This window comes from Geotrypetes seraphini, chromosome 15 (assembly GCF_902459505.1).
Source record: "Geotrypetes seraphini chromosome 15, aGeoSer1.1, whole genome shotgun sequence".
NCBI lineage: Eukaryota > Metazoa > Chordata > Amphibia > Gymnophiona > Dermophiidae > Geotrypetes > Geotrypetes seraphini.
The window spans coordinates 37,581,832-37,604,082 of record NC_047098.1 but is presented as its reverse complement, the minus strand read 5'-3'; the positions used below and the strand labels follow the sequence as shown (position 1 = coordinate 37,604,082).

At 42.4% G+C, this 22,251-nt stretch overlaps 1 protein-coding gene across 1 annotated transcript; it reads left to right on the top strand.

Moving 5' to 3' along the window:
* The first annotated feature begins 5,231 nt into the window (after window positions 1–5,231).
* On the top strand, window positions 5,232–21,834 carry CENPV (centromere protein V). The gene is made up of 5 exons (XM_033922044.1): window positions 5,232–5,680; window positions 15,601–15,699; window positions 19,288–19,357; window positions 20,541–20,655; window positions 21,590–21,834. The coding sequence occupies exons 1-5, from the start codon at window positions 5,418–5,420 to the stop codon at window positions 21,715–21,717; spliced, it is 675 nt and encodes a 224-aa protein (XP_033777935.1). The 5' UTR covers window positions 5,232–5,417; the 3' UTR covers window positions 21,718–21,834.
* Window positions 21,835–22,251: the final 417 nt, after the last annotated feature.

Below are 22,251 nucleotides of genomic sequence, written 5' to 3'. Positions count from 1 at the left end.
GAAAAGGGATGAGATGGTTCCCATAAAGGGGAGGGGAAAGAGATGAAGGAGATGGTGCCCATGGTGAGGCGGGGAAGGGAGATGGAGATGAAGCCCATGATAAGGAGAGGAAGGGAGATGGAGATGGTACTCAAGGCAAGGAAGGGAAGAGAAGGGAGGAACTGGTGCTTATAGAGGGACGGGGAGAGGAAGGGAAGAGAGGACAGAATATGAGGTGGTGTTGAAAAGTCATCAGCCCAACCAACTTTCTAAATTCTGAGTGTTATTTTGCCACTGTAGCTGAAAAGAGTGTTATTTTATTTTACAAAGTGCCAATTTGCAGATTTATAATGCTATGTTTTGACATTGTTTCAGATCATTGAACCATGTTAATGAAAAGTGTGGAATTTTTAAGTGTGGAACTCCGAGTCATCATGAAGTTCATATTGCTGCAGAAGAAAACTCTAAAAGAAATCCATGAATGCATGATGCAAACATTGTGTGACAAATGCCCATCATACTCCACAGTGAACAAGTGGTGTGGGGATTTTGAGACCAAAGTTTCAGCATAATCTGGGAGACCTTAAAAGGCATCAGCTCCTGAAATTGTTGACATGTCCATGATATGATTTTGGCAGATTGGCAAATATCAGTTAAAACAGTTGCTGAGACACTACAGATATCCAGGGAACATGTTGGGTGTATAATCCATGAGCAGCTGGGTATGCAGAAGCTGTCAGTCAAGTGGGTGCCCAAATGTTTGAATGCTGATGAAAAACGACATTGAGTGGACACTTCCAAGCTGATTTTGCAGCATTTTCAGAGAGCTGGTGCCAGCTTTTGGAATGACTAGTTACTGTTTATGAAACATGGTTACACCACTATAATCCTAAGATAAAACAACAGTCCGTGCAATGGTGGCACTCAAGTTCTCCAACGTCAAGGAAATTCAAGACCCAAAAGTCAGCAGGAAAGGTCATGGCCACAGTATTTTGGGATCAGGAAGGTGCTGTAATGACTACCTTTCAAGGGGCCAAACAGTTAATGCAGAATACTACTGCATCTTGCTGTACTGATTAAAGGAGTCAATGAAAGAAAAAAAAGGAGAGGGGAGCAGTGCAAATGAGTTCTCTTTTTGCAAGACAATGCACCTGCTCACAAGGCTGGCAAAACAGTGGATGTTTTAATGCAGTTGGGGTTTCTGTGCATAAACCATTCACCCTATTCACCACATCTTACTCCATCATAGTATTTTCTATTTCCAACCCTTAAAAAGAGTTTGAAAGGCAATTTTCAAGTGATTCGTAGGTGATTGCAGCAATGAGGAGTATTTCAGTGACCAGAAATTAGAGCATTTTTTGGGGATGGGTTACAGAAACTTCAGACAAGAGTGCCCAAGTGTGTTGAACATAGGGGTGAATACGTATGTGGAATAACTTGTAAGTTTTGTGGCTTCACATTATTCCCTTCGTGGTTGGGCTGAGAACTTTTCAGCACCCCCTAATATATGGTGCCCATGGAGGGGAAGGGAACAGAGAAGAGAGAGCCCATGGATGGGAGCGGATGGGAGAGGAAAGGAGGAGATGGTGCCCATGGATGAAGTGGAAGGGAAGAGATAGAAACCAGATAGATATGAGGAGGAATAATGGAAGGAAAGTTGAATGTGAAAGATGTATATATGTCAAGAAGAAGAAGAAAGGAGGAAAGAAAAGAAATAGTGAGTTGAGAGGCTGCCCTGAAACAAAGTTCAGATCACAGACAGAGGAGCAGAACCAGAAACATGGAACAACATGATTGGAAAAATGGAATCAAAGATAAGAAAAATTATTTTCTTTTCAGTTTAGTAACTGAAATATGTGAGTTTTAAGAATTTACATCTGCTGTCTATATTTTGCACTGTACAGGTGGAAATGTGAGGGGAACAATTTATATGATTAATCATCTGATTAAAATTTTTAATTGTGATTAATCATACAATTAAAAATTGTAATCAATGTGCAGCCCTATTAAAAAGATTTAAACATAAAATCACTAGATTTTAGCCCGTTACATTAATGGGTACTAGAATAGATGTGTAGACTTAGGCATTTCTTTCTTTCTTTCTCTCTCTCCTGCCCCCTTTCTTTCTTTCTGCCTGTCTGTCTGTCTTTCTTTCTGTCTCTCCCCCTGTCCAGCAGCACCGCTTCCCTGCTCTCCCTGTCCAGCAGTAGCCCTTCTCCCTTCCTTTTACTTCCCCCCATGTCCAGCAGCATCCCTTCCCTGCTCCCCCTGTCCAGCAGTAGCCCTTCTCCCTTACTTTTACCTCCCCCTTGTCCTTTTCCCTTCCCTGCTCCACCTGTCCAGCATCTGCTAGACCGGGCAGCCTTGGGGCTTTTGCTAGGCTGGCCTACCTCACATTATCGAAGTGGGCTGGCCTAGCAAATGCCACGCAGCTGCTTGATGAAACCACAGCTGCTGCCACTGCTGGTCCAGGGGTGAGAAGAAGAGGCGTCCCGACAGTGGCAGTGTGGTCAGAAGGCATAAATCAGCTGGCGTCGGAGATCGGGGCAGGAAATCAGCTGAGGCAGGCACTACGCATGTGCGGCACGGAAGCACAGTGCATGGAGGCACAGAGATTGAAGTGCGCATGCACGCTAAGGGTTTTATTATAGTGGATACTTGTTTGAGACATGTGCAAACGAGGGCAGAATCTGTGGGGAAGGGGACCGAGCTTGTGGAGATGGAGATGGAGACTGCAGGGATGTAGATAGTGCCTGTGGGGACGGGGACAGGGACAAACTTTGTCCCCATGTCATTCTCTAGTTCAAATATTACATTTTGTCTGCTGTTAAAAATAAACTCTGTTGACTGGGCAGAAACTGTTCTGTGAATATGTTGCTCATAACAGTGAAATTTGGTCATGTGAGTCCCTCTGGCTTTTTATAGCAATCTAACCTCTTTCTAAACATAGTGAGAATGTATCAGTTCAACCCACAGCTATTCAGTGTAAGGCAGAAAGGCTACTGCTTGCCTCTCTCCCCAAAGAAAACAGAAAAGGATTTGGCTAAGCCCATGACACAAAAAATAGGTGACAACTTTGCTTTGAAATTTTAAATTTTCCATCTGAAGTTTGCATTTGAGAATGACACGGGGACAAATTTTTCACTGTCCCCGTGGGAAATCATTTTCCCGTTTCATCCCTGTGAGTTCTTTTCCTGTCCTCATCTGCATAAGCCTCAAACAATTGAAAATCATAAGTGTTTGAGGCTTGTGTGGTTAAGGCAGAGCTTACAGGAATGGGGCAGGGACAGGAACAGAGACAAAACTTGTGGGGATGGGACAGGGAAATTGAGTTCCTGTGAGAATAGGGAAAAATGTGTCTCCGTGTCATTCTCTGGTTTGCATCTCTAAATGCTATTATATCATTCTAGTTTTCATGCAAATTAATGCACATTTAATCTAACACTGTGGTCTCAAACTCAAACCCTTTAAAGGGCCACATTTTAGATTTGTAGGTACTTGGAGGGCCTCAGAAAAAATAGTTAATGTCTTATTAAAGAAATGACAATTTTGCATGAGGTAAAACTCTTTATAGTTTATAAATCTTTAGCTAAGTCTTAATAATAATAATATTGTAATTTATAGCTAAATATCAAGAAACTGTTTTATTTTACTTTTGTGATTATGATAACCATACCGAGGGCCTCAAAATAGTACCTGACGGGCCGCGAGTTTGAGACCACTGAGTTAAGGGGAACAGTTAATCTGCTGGATGGATTGGAAGGCAGAGGGGAGAACAGGATAATCAAGCCATTGTGACATCACTGATGAGGTTGGCTCTTATTGGAGGAATGAGGCATTATGACATCACAATCTCAGCTCTTCTTCCCAAAGACAAACAGGATGTCATGGTTACAGTTAAGCCCGTGGTCTCCAGCTCAAACTCTTTGCAGGGCCACATTTTGGATTTGTAGGTACGTGGAGGGCCCCAGAAAAAAATAGTTAATGTCTTATTAAAGAAATGACAATTTTGCATGAGGTAAAACTCTTTATAGTTTATAAATCTTTAGCTAAGTCTTAATAATAATAATATTGTAATTTATAGCTAAATATCAAGAAACTGTTTTATTTTACTTTTGTGATTAAAATAGTACCTGGCGGGCCGCGAGTATGAGACCACTGATCTAACACATGTTGATTTTTTTTTCACTAAGCATAGTTGCTACTAGCCCTGTGTACATATGCATCTGGTGTGCTCTTTTGTTTGTTTTGTTTTGCACTTGGACTGTTTGCATGCTATTTGCTTAAAACATTGAACAAAATGTTTGTGTTACACTTGTGTTAATATAAGCTGTGTTGGCCCCCTAGAACACTGCTTTCAGAACATCCCCAAACAACCCAGACAGTAGAAGGCCTAAGTTGAGTGCTGAACCAGGGATCTTCCTAGGCCTAGAGTTTTTTTCTTGTCGAGCAAAACTGTTCTCTTGTGTAAGATCTGGTGAATCATTATACTGACCTGCTGCAGTAATACACAGGGCTGGGAAAGGCTGCAAAGAGCCTGCTATGTCACAAGTGCCAGTTCTGGGGGTGCTGTAAGCAAATGCCTGTATGTTGTCTAAAGAGGAGATCTTTGTGATGGGTTTAGTACCCCAGTCATTCTAATAATGTTCAGGCAGAAAGGTGGTATTGATGAGTTGGAAACTAATTTAGGGCCCTTTTTACAAAGCTGCATAAGCTCTACTGAGCTCTGTACAGTGTTGTTGTATATGTCTGGCAGGCTATAGAAACGATGAACCAACGTCCATTCAATCCTTATGGGCTTTGATGCATTTGCAGTGGGAGAATCGCTACCGGGGTTTTGTAAAAGGGGCCCTAACTTTCTTGAATCTTCTTTACTTGTTACTTTTCTTACTATGTGTGGTAAAATTAAAATGTTCAATGCTTATTTTATTAAGAAGAATGAGAAATGTGGTTAGATCATTTATATACATTTCCTGGGTCAAAGCATATGATATTACGCATTTTATTTTAGGCTATGTATGTCATTTCCCGTTTGTCTCTACTTAGCAGGTTATTGTAACTGTTCATGTCTGGAGCTGTTCGTTTGATTCTGTGTATCCGTCTTACCCTTTTATTGTAAAGCACCTTAATGTTAGTCTAAAAAAGCCGTATATCAAAAGCCAATAAATCATAAAGGAATGTGTGTGTATACAGTAGGTATGTTTGTACATTTTGTATCGGGGAGAGGCAAGAAGCAATTTCAAAGGAGCAGGAAGCCTAAGGAAGAGGGCTCTCTGCTGCCCCCCACTGGAAAGTCTCCGACTGGCATCCTAGTAGACCCTGGAACTGGGGAGCCAGCGCAGCAGCCGTATTGTGGGGGGGATACTAAGCCAAGCGGGGGGATCCCCGTGAAGCTGCAAAGGGAGAGAAAGTTGTCAGCTGCAAGCAAGAAAGCGAACATGGTGAAGGCCAGAAAGGCACCGGGCAAGGGGGCGAAAGCGCCGTCTGCAGCGGAGAAATCTCCGGGGAGCAAGAGCTTGGCTGTAACCCCGAAGAAGCGCAGGGGCAGAAAGCCAGCCCCGCTGCCGGGCAAAGAGGAACCGAGGGAGAGCGAGGAGGAGCCGCTGCTGGAGCTGGGGGCGCAGAGGCAGCGCTGGCTCAGCTTTCTGAAGCAGCGCAGCCTGAGCGCGGAAGAGGCGGCCAAACTGCTGCTGGATTCCTTGTGAGTACCCGGGCAGGGCTCGATTTAAAAAAAAAAAAAATAATTCGTTGTGGGGTTTAAAGAGGTGGAGAGAGCCTCTGCTCCAACAAGGTACTGGAACCAACCAATGGGCTGCACTGTCAAGCTGGGGAAGGTCACAAAATATTCCCAGCTGTTTTCCCACTTTCCCTGCTGCGTCTCTAGAGCCACAACCTTTGCCTGCCTTGGTACGTCCTTAACGAAGCGACCGGGGCCTGCCTATAGGGCAGAAAGAGAGCCAGAGCTTGAGAGAGGGAGGAGGAGGGGCCCTGGGAGACCTAGCGGAGTCGCACACTAGGCAGAGAAGAGAGAAAGTACGACTGAAATATGTAAACCGCTTGGATTGTGGCACAGAAAGGAAATAATGATAATACCAGACATAGGGGGAGCGAGAGAGAAAGGAAGAAAAACAGCAGCGGAATGAATCTGGGGAGGAGAAAGGCATGACATGTTCCACGTACTGTTATAATAAATAGGGGAAGAGAGATACCAGAAAAGAATAGATGGATAGGAAGCCAAAGAAGAGATAGCAAGAGAAGATTAGAGAAAACCAGACAAAAAAAGGTGTGTGTGGGGGGGGGGGGGGGGACAGTAGCGTACCTAGCATATGTGACACCCAGGGCCCATCATTTTTTGACACCCCCCCATCTATATGAAAAATATGATTTTTAGTGACAATCCACATATGCACAAGAGTGTACCTATGAAAAGACAGTATCTTAAACACTGCAGTGAGCACTAGAACATCAACACATACATTGTAAAACTAAACAAGCTAAAAAAAAGCCAGATCCCGCACAGTCAATTGATCCTGCAGTCAATGCCAACTGAAAACTATGTTCTTTTCATACACACAGAACAGAGATATACCCTCGCCCAATATGGAATAATCACAAACTAAAAATAGAAATATGTAGACAAAAGTTAAACTGAACCACCAAGAAACCAGACGCTGCATACAATGCAACACCACAAAAACAGTAACACATGTCCTCTAATACTGTGCAAAATACGACAGTAGATGTAAATTTGAAAAAACTGATACATAACAATCACCACTTTACAAATTAACAAATAATGAGAAATAAGAAAATATAATTTTATTGGACTAATCCCTGTAAGCTCGGTCCCCATCCCCGCAAACCACCTGATTCCATCCACACAAGCCTTGAATTGTTTTATATTGAACTTATTATATTAAAGTATAAAAAGAAACAATATTCTGTAAAATTGTCAATTTATAAATCAGCGTCTTCTCCCCACTCTCTCTTCCATATTTCCCTTCAGCATCCTCAGCCCACTCTCTCTCCACTTTCTTTCAGCGCACACACATAAAAACAAGAAAGTAATTTTATATCATTTTCATTCTATTCATTCATAGAAATTAAAGTCTAAATAATGCCAGTCACATAACAAAACATGATTTTACAAAAATAATTCCCTGCACAGTCAAGCCTGCAAGGATTACTAGATGTCTTTCAGCAGCTCCCCTCCCTCCCTCCCCCTTAACTTTGTAGCCAAGTCAAAATGATCTATCAATAATAAAAATTAAAAACACAAAGCACACTGTATGCAGAGAAAATGTTAATTATCATTTATATTCTGCGCGTTTTCAAAGAGGTCAAGGCAGATGACTTTATACAATGTCACCTCAGTAACAACTACACTTCTCCCTCCGGATTCGCGGGGGATAGGGGCAGAACCGGACCACGAATGGTGAAATACTGCTAATATCTTCTGGTCCGGCTCTGACCCAACCCCGCCTCCCTCTTGCCTTCCCCCGGCATCCCAGCCTTACCTGGTGGTCTAGCGGGCTTTCAGGGCATGAGTGATCTTCCTACGCTCCTGCCCTGTGCAGATCGCCAATAGGAAATAGCTGCCGTGAGTTCCCGTAGTCTCTCGAGACTACGACGGGAACTCCCCACAGCCATTTCCTATTGGCGATCTACACGGGGCAGGAGTGTAGGAAGATCGCTCCTGCCCCGAAAGCCCGCTAGACCACCAGGTAAGGCCGGGATGCCGGGGGGAAGGCTAAACAAAAAAATGGGTCACATACTAATCACTCCAATCCCCAAAGATCGGAAAACCTCTTCAGCTCTGACATCCAATTTCAGACCCATAGCAAGCATTCCCCTCTTCACAAAGATACAGGAAGGTCAACCTTCAACTAGTAAACTACCTGGACAAATTTAACATCCTTAGTGAACACCAATCAGGATTCAGGAAAGGATACAACACAGAAACTGTCTTAGCCTTCTTACTGAATCACCTTTATGATCTCTTTAGCAAAGGCAAAAGCGCACTGATCCTACAATTAGACCTCAGCAGCGCGTTCGACTTGGTAGACCATGAAATCATGCTGCTGTGCCTTGAAGTAATGGGAATTTCTGGAAAGGCAAAGAAATGGTTCCAAGAATTCCTAATAAACAGATCCTACCAAGTAATCAGCAACGAAAACTACTCCAAACCATGGAAAAACCCTTCAGGCGTACCTCAAGGTTCCCCCCTATCGCCCACCCATTTCAATATCTACATTGCCTCCTTAGGTCTCCTCCTAAAAAACTCAACTTAATACACTACATTTACGCAGACGACATATCCATTCTAATCCCCATAAACGACATCACAAAAGAAACTGTAGACAACCTCTCAAACATAATGACCGAAATTGATAAATGGACCACTAATTTCAAACTAAAACTAAACGCAGAGAAAACAAAAGTCTTTCTGGCTAGTCCTAATGACAAAATTACGAGAACATCGATAAAAATAAACAATCATGAATACCCAATTTCCAAAAACATAAAAATACTCGGTATCACTCTAGACACTCATCTAACTATGACTGACCACACAAACTCACTAGTGAAAAAATGTTTTTACACGCTATGGAAACTAAGGACCATAAAAAAATACTTTGACCCAACTTCATTCAGGTTGCTGGTACAGGCACTGATCCTACCCATTCTTGACTACTGCAACATCATCTACCTGGGCATCCCACAAAAAACAATAAAAAAACTGAGATTAATACAAAACACCGCCGTTCGCCTAATTTTCGGACTAAGAAAAAATGATCACATCAGCCCCTACTATAAAAAACTGCATTGGCTTCCAATAGAAGCGCGAATGCTATTCAAATTTGCTTGCACCTGTTTCAGGCAAGCCTGGGGACTAGCACCTTCATACTTGCAAACTCACTTCATCCTGCACAACCCCACACGAGCAACCAGAAACAAAAACATCTTTGCATACCCAAAGATTACAGGCTGCAGATACAAATCATTCCTGGATAGAACCTTTAAGTTCCAAGCAAGCAGACAGCAAGTTTGGCTGAAAAACTACATAAACGAACCCAATCTGTCTTACAGTGCATTCCGTAAATCGATCAAAACCGCCCTATTCGCAAAATTCGTTGACTAAAACTGTCCCCTTCCTCACTAGGACCCTCCCTCACTAGGACTCCCCTCCCCGCAAACGCCTTTTCTTCCTCTCAAGAAGCTCCTCATCTATTCAGATATCCTCTACTCATAGAACTCCTACTCATATGTAAGCTCTAAAGTATTCAGGTATTCATTACCCATAGAACTCCAATTAGCACGTTAGTTTCCCATTAGACTATTATATTGTATTAGACACATTGTATGGTATTGTATCTAGTCTTATTGTATTGTATTGTATTTAGACTCACTGTATTGTATTGCACTGTACTCTATTGTTATGTATTGTATGTAGACTTATTGTTTTGTATTAAGACCTTTTGTTATTCGCTGAATGTCCAGCCTTCTTACAATGTAAACCGCCTAGAAGTCGCCTGACTATGGCGGTATAGAAAAATAAAGTTATTATTATTATTATTATTATAAACTGTGTGTGTGGGGGTTCTTTTTTTCCCCCTCCCCAAAAAATCGCGAATATGTGAAATCGCGATTGCCGAAACCATGAATGGGGAGGGGGAAGTATATACAAAAATAGACAAATATACTCCCTCCCTTTTTACTAAACCGCGAGTGTTTTTTAGCGCAGGGAGCTGCGCTGAATGCCCCACGCTGCTCTCGACGCTCATAAGCTCCCTATGCTAAAAACTGCTATTGCGGTTTAGTAAAAGGGGGCCAAAGTGCAAAATATAGACAGCATATATAAATTCTCAAAACGGACACATTTTGATCACTAAATTGGAAATAAAATCATTTTTCCTACCAGTCTCTGGTTGCACTTTATTCTTCTGACTGTGCATCCAATATTTCTTCCCTTCTTTCAGCCTCCTGTATGCTTCCTCTCCTCCAGACCTCATTCCCTCCCCCAACTTTTTCTTTGTTTCATCCTGCCCCCTTCTTTCTTTCTCTCTCTATGCCCCCTTTGTTTCTGTATGTCTGTCTTTTTCTCTCTCTCCGTGCCCCATTTCTTTCTTTCTTTCACCCTGCCCCTTCTTTCTTTCTCTCTCCATGCCCCCTTTCTTTCTCTATGTCTGTTTTTCTCTCTCTCCGTGCCCCATTTCTTTTTTTCTTTCACCCTGTCCCCTTTCTTTCTGTACGTCTGTCTTTCTCTCTCTCCGTGCCCCATTTCTTTCTTTCACCCTGCCCCCTTCTTTCTCCATGCCAGGCAGCGATTGGCTGGCCCAGAATGTTCTCTCCGATGTCAGAATTGACGTCGGGTGGCGAAAGTTGGTCAGCCCTGTGGGGAAGAAAAGCAGGGAGAACTTGGCGTCGGCTTGTTTCCGATGGCGGCAGTGGCAGCCTATTCCCCGATGGCAGACTATTCCACGGTGAGTGGCCAGCTGTGCACCCTCTTGGGGCATGCACCCGAGGCAGACTGCCCTCCCCCCCCGCTCTCCCCTTGGTACGCCACTGGGGGGAAATTGGGGAAAAGAGACAGAACAGACAGAGAAGGATAAAAGAACAATGATCTAGATTCACTAAAGGCATGGATTGCATCCGATCCGGGAGGGGGGGGGGGCTGATTCACAAATCGCCCTCATGCAAATGAGGACGATCGGAATAACACCTCCAACCGACTGCCCTGATCGCTCTACAGCGATCCCGACACATGCGCAGACTATCTATAGATGGTCTGCGCAATGCGCTGGCTCTCCGTGCCCAGCCGAGCAAGAAACTTGCTTTTTTTTCTTTGCAAGCCTGTGGTTTTAACTCGCTTTAAACCCGCGGGTTAAAACCACAGGCTTGCACTGTGGGGAAGGGCAGGAGAGTCGGGGTGGCAGGAGAGATTTGGGGTGAGAATAGGAGAGATTCAGGGTGGGAGCTGGAGAGATTCTGGGCAAGAGCTGTAGAGATTTGGGGCAAGAACAGGAGATCGGGGCTGAGAGCAGATCGGAGCTGAGAGCAGGGCGGCAGAAGGCAGGGCAGTCGGAAAGGACCTGAGCGACTGGTCCTCAACAGTCGCTTATTTTTGATCGGTCAGCCTAGTCGGTGTCCCTCTTTTTTTTTTTTTGTGAATTGCTACCTGCCTGCATTCGAATGCCATTACCCCTCATTTGCATGTGCGGATCGGAGGATGATCGGGACGAGTTTAGTAAATCGGGTCAGAGGGAAAAGGGGTCACTAAGTGCTCAGAAGTTAATCGGGGTGCTTAGTGAATCTAGCCCAAGGTACTGAAAGGTAGATTGAAGGGGGATGGGAAACCAACAGAGAGGGAGAAACCAGAGATGCATAAAGACATTGCATGGAAGCAGGGTACAAGGAATATCAGAGACACTTGGGTTGGTTGTAAATAGTGGGGAAGGAAATAAAGACAAGAGAGAAAGGATGGAAGGAGGTAGGGAAAATCAGAGCAAAGAAACAGAGGAGGAAGGAAAATAAAGAGCTTAGACTTGAGAGAAAACAGAGAGCAGACATATAAAAAGGAAGGAGAGATACAGAGAGGAGAGGAAACAAACAAAAACAAAGCAATGTTCCCTTTTCACAAAACTGCTAGAAGTACAATAAAATATTGTTTCTGGCCACCAGCCAGTGCAGGGTATGAAACAAGTAGGTCAGAACACATGTACAGGGCATGGGATAGGATGAAGTGGCTGGTGAGAAGGTAATTAGGTCAGGTAGCAGCTAAAAGAACCCTGCAGCTGGGACGAGGCCTGATGAAAGTCAGGGGCAGAACAAGACCTTGGAGGTAGGAAAGAAGCACTAGGTTTAAAGACCATGGGGAGGAGTGGACTGCACAGATGCTAGACCCAAGGGCATTTGCTGGGTGCATTTTAAATCTATTCATGAGGAGAAATACACATCTGCCTGCTTGAACAAGACATGTTTACAGTCATACAGAATCATTAAACAAGGTACAAAATATTCATATTACCACTTTGCTTCACCTTACCCAATAGTCCTTCAAGTCCTAGAGCAGTGGTTCCCAACCCTGTCCTGGAGGACTACCAGCCAGTCGGGTTTTTGGGATAGCCCCAAGAATATTCATGAGAGAGATTTGCATATAATGGAGGTGACAGGCATGCAAATCTGCCCCATGTGAAACATGACTGGCTGGTGGTCCTCCAGGACAGGGTTGGGAACCACTTTCCTAGAGTATTTAGTGCTTTTACCATTTTCTGTATCGGAGTTCTTTCATAAGTTGTGCCTGCCAGCTCCCAAAATTGAGAACTATAGCATGGCCAGATGCTGAAATTAAATGGACTGCTTGAAACCATTTTGAAAGGAAGAGAGGCACATTTGCATAAATACATTGCTTAAACTAAAATGAGGAACTGTGCCTTCACCTGTATGAATTTGATTGCCTTACAGTTATGGCCTGTGTGAATTAAATCTGGGCTGCAAATAGCACAGGTTCATAATATTTCAGCAAATTCTGTGAAGACTCAAATGCAATATATATTTTACATATTACTTTAATTCATTTAGATATAATTTACATAAATGGTGCTCCTATCTGTAAAGTTAGGAATTTCTATGAAATATTCTACATACTTCTCTCCTCTCCACTCCTTTCCTGCCCTCCATACCCTCTTCTAACCCCTTCCTCTGTAATGTCGTCTAGAGCTTGTATAGGTATGTGTGACGCACAAATGGAAGAAATAAAATAAATATATCAGAGAGACACAGGTTCTTATCTCTCAATTACTTTATACACATGGAATAAACATGGTGTTTACATCAGTTACAACAACAGATCACCATCACAAAACCAGTTTAATTAAAGTTATTTTGTGTAGACCCACTCAAGTAAGTCCCTAAATAGGTTCAAGAAACTGGCTCTGAAGGCCAGATTGATTTATCACTTCTGGTCCGAGAGCTGGAAAGAAGATGGTGAGACCTTAACTTGAGAAATCAGCCTTCTCAGCATTGTTTTATAGCTAACTCAGCATCGAACAAATTTATGTAAAGGTTTTAGCATTCAAAAAATGAAATCTGATCTGGAACCTATGAAGCATACACTGTATACTGCAGGAGTTGGCTTTTGCTGATGTAGCCAGTGAAGACCAAAGCTGTAGGCTAGTGCCTGACACCATTGTAGTTTGGTGTAAAAGGACAGTGGGATAAGTTAGCCACACATGGGTGATTCAGTCATGTAACTATGCCAGCTCTGATAGCTCCCCTGGAGGCTCCATGTATACATACTATATCTATGTTGTCTCTGATCAGTAAGGAAGAGACCTGGGATGGTTTGGATGGAGTGATAGCAAACTTCCAAACCCATGAACTGTTTTGATTACTTCTCTCAGTCCTGTAATGGAAGAAGTAGCCAACCAGCTAATCACCCAAAAAAAGGCTAACACTAGCTGTACATACTATAGCAAGACTTGCTTAGCCACTCCCATTTTCATGCTAGTTTTTCTTATTAATCATTCTTATTTTCTACCTAATTCCTGAAATTCTTAATCTATGATCCACATCTTCACTTAACACCCTATGCTGTCTATTAACACATTTTAATGTCTATTGTGTTGATATTTATTTATTCAATTTTCTATACCATTCTCCCGGAGGAGCTCAGAATGGTTTATATGAATTTATTCAGGTACTCAAGCATTGTTCCCTGTCTGTCCCAGTGGGATCACAATCTATCTAACATGCCTGGGGCAAGTCTGACAAAGATGGCAGAACAAAGTTTAAAAAGCATGGTAAAAAATAGAATATGGTGAGACATGGAGGGGCATAATCAAAAGAAACATCTAAGTCCAATTTGGACGTAGTTGGCAGCGGCAAAATGTCCACTCAAAAAGTACATCCAAAATATGTTTTTTCCCCCCAAAATTGTCTATCTGTATGTCCAGGCGTTTGATCTTCCAGACCACCACTACATCTATCTTTATACCACATTCTCGACCAAAAATTCATCCAAGTCCCATATGCTCAGAACAAGACCTTTTGGATGTGGGAGGGGCCAGCATTGTGATAGACTGGCCACCCAGACATAGCAACAGAGCAGAGGAGCACCTTACAGGGCACTTTTTGAACTTCACAAAAAGGGTGCCACATAAACATCTCACCAGAACTCCCATATGTCATGGTGAGTCCCCCAAAACCCACTATAATCACCTGTCTACAACCCCAATAGCCCTTATGGTTGCAGGTGGCACCTATATGGCAGTACAGTAGGATTTGGGGGGTGGGAGGGTTGGTGGGTTACATGTTCCACCATGAATGTAGTGGCTTATGGGCCTGGGTCCTCCTCTCTAAGGTTCACCAGTCCACACCCCCCGACTACTTAAGCCATCTCTGTGCAGCTCTACTAGGCTTTCCTATGCTAGGTGCAGATGTTCCGGAGGCAGATATATACGTTTTTATTCTGCACTTGGTGGGGGTGCAGTGGGGTCAGAGAACATGGGGGAAGTGTGTGTGGGTCTTTACTTTGTCTCTGCAGTGGTTATCTGGTCACTTTGGATACCTTTTGGGCACTTATACCTTTCTTTAACTCACAATGTATAAGTTTTGTCTAGGCAGTCTTCATTCAATTATTCCTGCAGGATGACAAAGTCTAGGTCAGCCCACATCCAGCCCAAACTACTACTCCAAAAATACCCCTTTCAGCTCTGGGCACACAGTGGGATTCAGAGGCCTAAAATGTTCCTGTATATGTCTAAAAAAGCCATTTCTTTTATCGGCACTTGGACGACCTGTCTTTTTGATCGTCCAAGTACCAACTTGGGTGGGTTTTTAGATGCATTTAAGTTTTGATTATGAGCTTCTTAAGGAAATGATCCGGTATATAAATTGAAGATTAGATTAGATTATGTGAGCTATTTGTAGGTCTGGCTTCTTCTTGCCATACACTGCCTTGGATGATCCATGTTTTGCTTGTAACACTGAGGAGTGCTTTATTTTCTCCCTAAAAGCCCTGGGTTCACATTAGTGTCTTGTAGACTGTTTGCATATTATGCTTCAGGTAGCATGCTCCACTTTCAAACAGCCAGAAGAACAAACAGCATATCTATGAAGAAAAGGCTGCTGGGCATCTAGATAATCATAGAGCAGGTTCTACTACAACTTAATTTTATAGCACTACTAGACATATGCAATGCTGTACATATTATATAAGCTACCTTCTCTGTCTCAAAGGGACTCATAGTCTAAGTTTTGTACCCAAGGCAATGAAGTATTACCATTATTATCTGAGATCTTCAACATGGACACACAACAATTGCTTGGTTTGAAAATAAACATCACAGAATTTACTAGCTAGAACTGGAAAAAAACAAAACAACCTATCTATGTTATAGCTAGATCTTTATCCAGAGACTGAGATGCTTTAATTGCGCTGTTGCTATGGTGATTAGCAAAACACACTGCCTCTAATAGGACAGAGATAAGACAGAAAGGATGAGAGAATATTGCTATAGCAGAGTCTTTGGTAATTGAATTCCAATTAACTCTTTCTCAGCTAGATGCGCACTTTGAACCGGTCTGATTCCCTTTTCTCCTGTTTTTCCTCTAATACAGTGAGTACAAAGGGCTGGTCAAGCACACAGGAGGCTGTCACTGTGGGGCTGTACGCTTTGAAGTCTGGGCTTCCACGGATCTACATGTTTTTGACTGCAAGTGAGTGCCAGCTCCCTCTCCTCACAGCTGGCTGGGGGCACCCCAGAAGGAGGCATCTTTCTAATCTGAACATGTGGGAGGTGCAAGAGGGGCCTCAGGAGGAGGAGCAGTGCTCAAGCCAGGTTTTAAGAAAATAATAACAGTGAGTTGGGGGAGGGTTTTTGAACTGATCTAGGCCCTAAATAATTTCTTAGTGTGTTTATGCTTATGAAAAACCAAAGCTGATTTTAATTCTTACAGTAGTATATTGCCTCCCCCCTCCGAATTTGCAAGTTAAAACAACACAGATACCTCAGTTTTAATAACCAATACAGTATTAATGTAGTCAAGATACAAAATATAAATAGCCAGAGCAAGCAGAAGACATCTTCTAATAAATGTATTCAAACTCATATATTTAATTTTCTTGATATACTGTCCATCATAACGGACATTACATCACAGCAATTCAAGACAGGAGTACAAATTTTCAAGCAGATTAAAACACTTGCAGATGTAAAAAGGAATGAACACAAGTGCTTGCAAAGAGAGAAAGCTTTAAGCCAAATAAAGAGGTAAATCTACCTGCTAATCTAAAAAAAAATAAAAAATTATATATATATATATATATATATATATATATATATATATATATAAATAATTTGCCCCAGAAGCAGACAAAAGGGGAAAAGCATGCAAACATGGAACACTTTCTGACTTCTCTGTATGTACGTATGTATTTGCAGGGTAATGTTATTTTCAGGGCAATGTCTTGTTATTTCAGGGTAATGTCTCCAAAGAGATTAATTTTGAACAGATTATGATAGGCATGAATGAACCTCACCCCCCTAGCAGAGTATGTTGGAGACTGGGATAAGCTCTCACATTCATACAAAGAAAATGAAATGCAAATCTGAATGAATATGAGACAGAAATAAGGCTGTGGCAGAAGTGTGAGAGGTAGTGGTACATGCCTCTCTATACTAAGCTGGGTCTTAGAATATGAAATACACGTCTGAATTCAAGAAGACATGGGATAGGCAGTGGGATCTCTTAGAGGAAGAGATAATGGTTACTGCGGATGGGCAAATTAGATGGGCCATTATCTGCCATAATGTTTCTATGAATCAGTTTGTTGTATATTCCACTGTGACTAAACCATACACCTTTCTAAATGGTTGCTTTGTACCATGATATCTAGAAAGTGAACAGTCACTGGCTGATGTGTGTACTTTCTCCTACCTGTGGAGAAATTACCTTGGGACAGTGGCATCCCATAATTAAAACTCTAAAATGCAGTTTGAAAGCTATTGAGACTGACATCTAATGGCCAGATATATTATCACACTTTTTTTTCATTGTATTACCATATACTGTATACTCGAATATAAGTTGATCCAAGTATAAAATGAGGTACCCTTTTCCCCCCAAAAAAAGGAGGAAAAAAGGTTGACTTGAATATAAGCTGCTGGGGGGGGGGGGTAATATTCATGTACCCTGCCCTGCCAGGATCTGTGCCCTGCCCTCTCTCCCTCCCTCGCCAGGCTGTGCACCCAGCCCCCTCCCTGGATCTCCACCCTGTCCCCCTTCCTCCCTGCCAGGCTCTCCACTGTCCCCCCCCCCCTCTCTCCTGATGTGCTGCAGGCCTGCCATATGACCTGGTGGGCCGGGACAGGAGGGATCCCTTCCAGCTCCTGTCCCGGCCAACTCTTGACATTTTTTACCTCACTCCCACCTCCCCAGCATAAGTCCCTGATTGGCCCAGATGCCAAAGGCCCATCTCAATGGAGGGGTTTTAAGCGCCTGGCTAATCAGCGCCTTAGGCCCCTTCCTGGCTCTGATTTGCCCAAGTTGCTTAAGGCCCCTTCTATAGTAAGGGGGAGGGGAGGGAGGGTCAATGGATGCACGGGGGGGGGGGGTCATCAGGGGTACGATGGTGGTGGTGAGAGGGAGTGAGCACCCCTCCCACTGCCTGGGGGTGTGTCTAGAGGGTTTGCTTGACTGCAGGAGGGAATGGGCATCTCTCCATCTGCTCGGGGGGGATGTCAGAGGGGGTTGCTTGGCAGTGGGCATCGGGGGGGGTGCTTTATGGCAGCAGCAGGAGGGAATGGGCATCCCTCTCGCTGCCTGTGGGGTGGCTGGGGGTTTTGCTTAATGGCAGTGGTGGGAGGGAGTGGGCATCCCTCCCACTGCTGGGGGGGGGGGGGTTGCATGATGTTGGCGGCAGGAGGGAGTCGACATCCCTCCTGCTGATCTTCAATTTGGGGTCTTTTTATATATTTTTTATTTGTACGTTTATTCTGCGCATGTGCCAATTGCTATCACCAGCAATCGGCACATGTAAATTTAGCAACCGTCCACCAACCTCATTTGCATGTGCAATGTTTAAAGAACGACTCACCTTTTTGAAATCCTTACAATAGCAGCCACAATAGCGGCCCATCAGATTTTACTGTGAAAATTTGAGAATCTTCCCCTTATTTTTGTCCACTTGGTATGTCTTACTCATGTGTCAACTTTCAGCTTTATTAGACAATATTTAGAGGTCACCCCAGGTGATTGCGTATAATTAATTTGTGGTCTGCATCTGAAAACTAGCTCCTTGGGAAGTCAGTCTGACAGCTCTCAACTGCTAGACTGCCACGTGGTCAATTTTCATCTCTATAATGATGAAAACCTTTACCAGAAATTTATAAGTTGGCATGTGAGTCAGGAAGTTGAAAAACTACACGAAGAGTATTTGTCCCTAAAGAAACACAGAACTCATCAATGAGGTGATAGAAAGAAAAAAATCTTTAAAAGTGAACTCAAGCAGTTGTTTGATACGAGATGTTATGACTGAACATAAAAATGAAGATCTTATAGAAGCAAAGGCAGAACGTGTTTTCTTGCTGTATGAGTAGAGTTGACCTTCAAACAACTGCAAAAGAATGTAGTGAGAGGCAGCACAAGGAAAAGAAAATCATGAAAAAAGCGAGGTATGAGGAAAGGTAGACCAAAGCAGTTACCCATATAACATCTGAATTTTCCTGAAGAAACATCCCACAGAGTGGATTGACGATCCAGTTTTCAAGGAACTTTGGAATCAGGCATCCAAACTGATTGTTGTTAATGATGCAGCAGAACGAGGGATAAGCCTGATTGAAAAATATGATACTTTGATAAAAGTTGAAGAACAAAAACAATTTGTTCTTCAGCTGGTGGCCAGACACAGAAAGAAGTTTCCTTCTGCATCAGAGGTGGTTCGTTTGTCATAGACCGTTGATTGTCAAGTGCACAAGAATTGCAATACTGTATACTGTTAAGTTTAGCGGTAGTTATAAAAAAATAGCAAGATGGGGCGACCTCTAAACTTTGTTTAAAGTAAAATTTTCTGTTGTTTTCCTTTTTATATAAAGGAATTAAATTAGTCTTGTGGACAAATGAAATGTGTTAATTTTTTTGGACCACCCTAGCAGGGCAGTGATTCTACTATTTACCCTGACTTCTCTGAGCAGACCCACTCACAGTAGAACCTGAGTCCTCATAGATATACAAAAAACTGTTGGAACTGTCTGGGAAGTAGTCATGTAATTCCATGTTCAGTTTGCTCTCTTTCCGTCTTTCCAGCTGCAGCATCTGTGTGAAGAAGCAGAATCGCCACTTTATTGTCCCTGCTGCCCGCTTCAAGCTGTTAAAGGTATTTGGCAGGAGCCAGACTTGGAAGGGAAGTCTGCTGACTTATTGTACTTGGATTATTAATTGTAACATGTATTGAAATTTTTGGAAAAGATTGTAAAATCCTCATGATTGCATTAGGAATAATTACTATACTAAGAGGCTTTTAAGAAGAAAATATTAGCTAGCATGGTTAAAGGGTATTCAAATGTCCAGCGAGTGCACTGCTCTTCTATTTTCTAACTGTCCCATGTTAAGCTATTGAACACTCAATAAAAAACTGTCTTTGACTACTTACTCTATCAAAAAATAGATGAACTCTGCTTGACAGTGTTCCTTCCTTTAATCGTTGATCTTACTACTTACTACTTTTTATTTTACCGTTATTTTACTAGAGAAGGGATACCTCAAGTGCCTGCAGCTGTTAATGACGTTAGAACTCGCCTTGTCAATACAGCCTTAATGCAAGCTATCATTGGTCCCCTTACAGTTCTCTTTTTATATATTTATTTTTATTATCTACAATTTTACTTCTAAATATCAAATTTCCAAATAAATAGCGTTAGCTACTACTGTTTAAAAGATATATATTTTTTTATTTAACTTCTGTACTTAACTTATCTTCTTCAACCACCATCTTTAAGCCATTGATAAATGATTTTAGAATGCTTAAACAGTGGCTTAAAAGTGCTCAAGCGCTCTGTAAAGTGCTTGGATACTCTCGACGGAGCGTCTCCGTTTCACTCTACATGGAGCGTCTTCAGGAGAATTACTTCTGTTGACATTCAACGCTAATGCTATCTAAGAAAAATAAATTCAAAAAGGAAAAGGAACATAGTCAGCGGGAACGCACTGGACTCGTGAAAGCACATTAAGCTATAACATATACTGCAAAAAAAAAAAAAAAAAAATCAAACATGGCCTATCTGTAGCCAACTCTAGCACAGTGAAAGAAACTTCCTTCCCGAACCAACATGTTGAAGATTCTGTGTCATAACTTTTTCTTTCCAGTCTCACAGTCAGAATACCCACAATCTTTTTTACTCTGAAATTTTGTCCATTTTTAAAATGTTATTTTGTGGTTTAACTCTTATCAATGTTGTAGGTAATATGTTCTCTAATTTTTCTATGAGTAAAGAAGAATATTAAAATAAATAGTTTTTGAGTTGAATGAGATGACAGCAATCTCTGTCTTTATGGTTCAGGGTTCAGACAATTTGACAACGTACACCTTCAATACTCACAAAGCCAAGCACACATTTTGCAAGACGTGTGGAGTGCAGAGCTTCTATAGACCCCGTTCCAATCCAGATGGGTACGGTAAGTACTCTCAACACTGAGGACTATAAAGGGAAACATTTGTTTTCTGTGTATTTAACAAAATTGTTGCATATATAATAATAAAGATTTGGGGGCAGAGGTATTAGCCAATCAGATCAGATTATTTGTGCAGGTTTAGCAATTCATAGCTGCACTTTCAAAGCAAGTAACAAAACTATCAAAAGGGGGAAGTTGACTGCATTATTAAACTGCTTGATTGTAATCTAGAATTTATTTTTTTAATTTGTTTTCTAGCCCGTTGTCCCGAAAGAGCTCAGAATGGGTTACAGGTTTAACATACATAATTTGTGTACAAGTTTTAATCCTAACTTGATACATGCTAGGGGCTAATGATAATATATAGTTTACTGGTTACAATTTGTCATGGTTGTCCTTACAATGTAAGGTTTCCAGTACAACTTATACCTAATTTGACACACAGAAAATTACAATGTATGATACAAGTTAACCTTATGCGACACATACTGGTTCTGGTACCAATATACATCTCTTTGTAGTCTATCAGTTAAAGTAGGGTTTTAGGTGAAAAGGTTATGTTTTTATAGCTTTTCTAAAGCTGAGGAGTCCATCAAAGAATCTTATCTGCAGGGGCAGTCGATTCCAGTGACTCAGTATGAAGTGGGAATAGGACCGTCGGTTTGCAGTTGAAGGGCACGACCAGGGGGCATTTTGAGGCTTATTTCATCCTGGGAGCAGAGGGACTAGTTCGGCACATATGGAGGAAGCTTAGTCATCACGTAGGCTGGTGCCATTCATGCAAGGATTTGAATGCTAGTATCAGGTCCTTGAAAAGACAATCTAGAATTTAAAAGACCTTTCTTGCTCAGTGTGTACCTACAGTATTCCCTCCTTTAGGGTAATATTAAAAGGGGCATGACTGTTTTGTGTAACTTCTTCCCTTTCTGATTTCCAGGTGTAGCTCCCCACTGCCTGGATGATGATGGGACAGTGCTCAGCATTAATGTAGAGCAGATCAATGGGAAGGAGTGGGAGAAAGCCATGAAGGAGCACAAGACCATCCGTGGCATGTCCAAATCATGAAACCTTCCTACTCTTTCTGGTGGCTGCCATGTGTCTGTGTTCCCTGTTGGCACCGTCTTTTTCTATGTTTTCTTTTCTCTTCATATACAAAGAAATAAATATTTTTTAAGCAATCCTTTTCAGGTTTTGCTGTCAATCAATGGATGGCTTGGCTGCTCTGTTCAGCACTTCCAAAGGACATTAAGTATCCTAGGTGAACCATCAACCTTGCAGCCCCCACAAACATGGTAGCTCCAGCATGGCATGCTCTTATAGCAGCTTTCCCCCACATCAGAATCCACTCCCATCTTTTTCTCTCTCTGCTCATTAACAATCCCCTGAACCCCACAGCAGTAACTTCTTTCTCCTGCCCACCCAAGGTCCTCAACATCCTACACCACTGTTTTTCATTGCAAGGCCCGAGAGCCAATGGTGGCCCTTGAGGACCTCTTGTGCAACTCACTGCTCCCCATGGGATTCCAAAGCCCCCCTCACCTCAAAAACTACAAGGAGGGCACTGGCGCAACAGTGTTTCTCTACTGCTGCTGGTGGCCT

Excerpts from the sequence above, each read along its gene's own strand:
- CENPV (XM_033922044.1), top strand. The coding sequence starts at position 5,418 with ATGGTGAAGGCCAGAAAGGCACCGGGCAAGGGGGCGAAAGCGCCGTCT. Across the intron at positions 15,700-19,287 it reads CTACATGTTTTTGACTGCAA|CTGCAGCATCTGTGTGAAGA; the intron begins GTGAGTGCCAGC and ends CCGTCTTTCCAG. Across the intron at positions 20,656-21,589 it reads TTCCAATCCAGATGGGTACG|GTGTAGCTCCCCACTGCCTG; the intron begins GTAAGTACTCTC and ends TCTGATTTCCAG.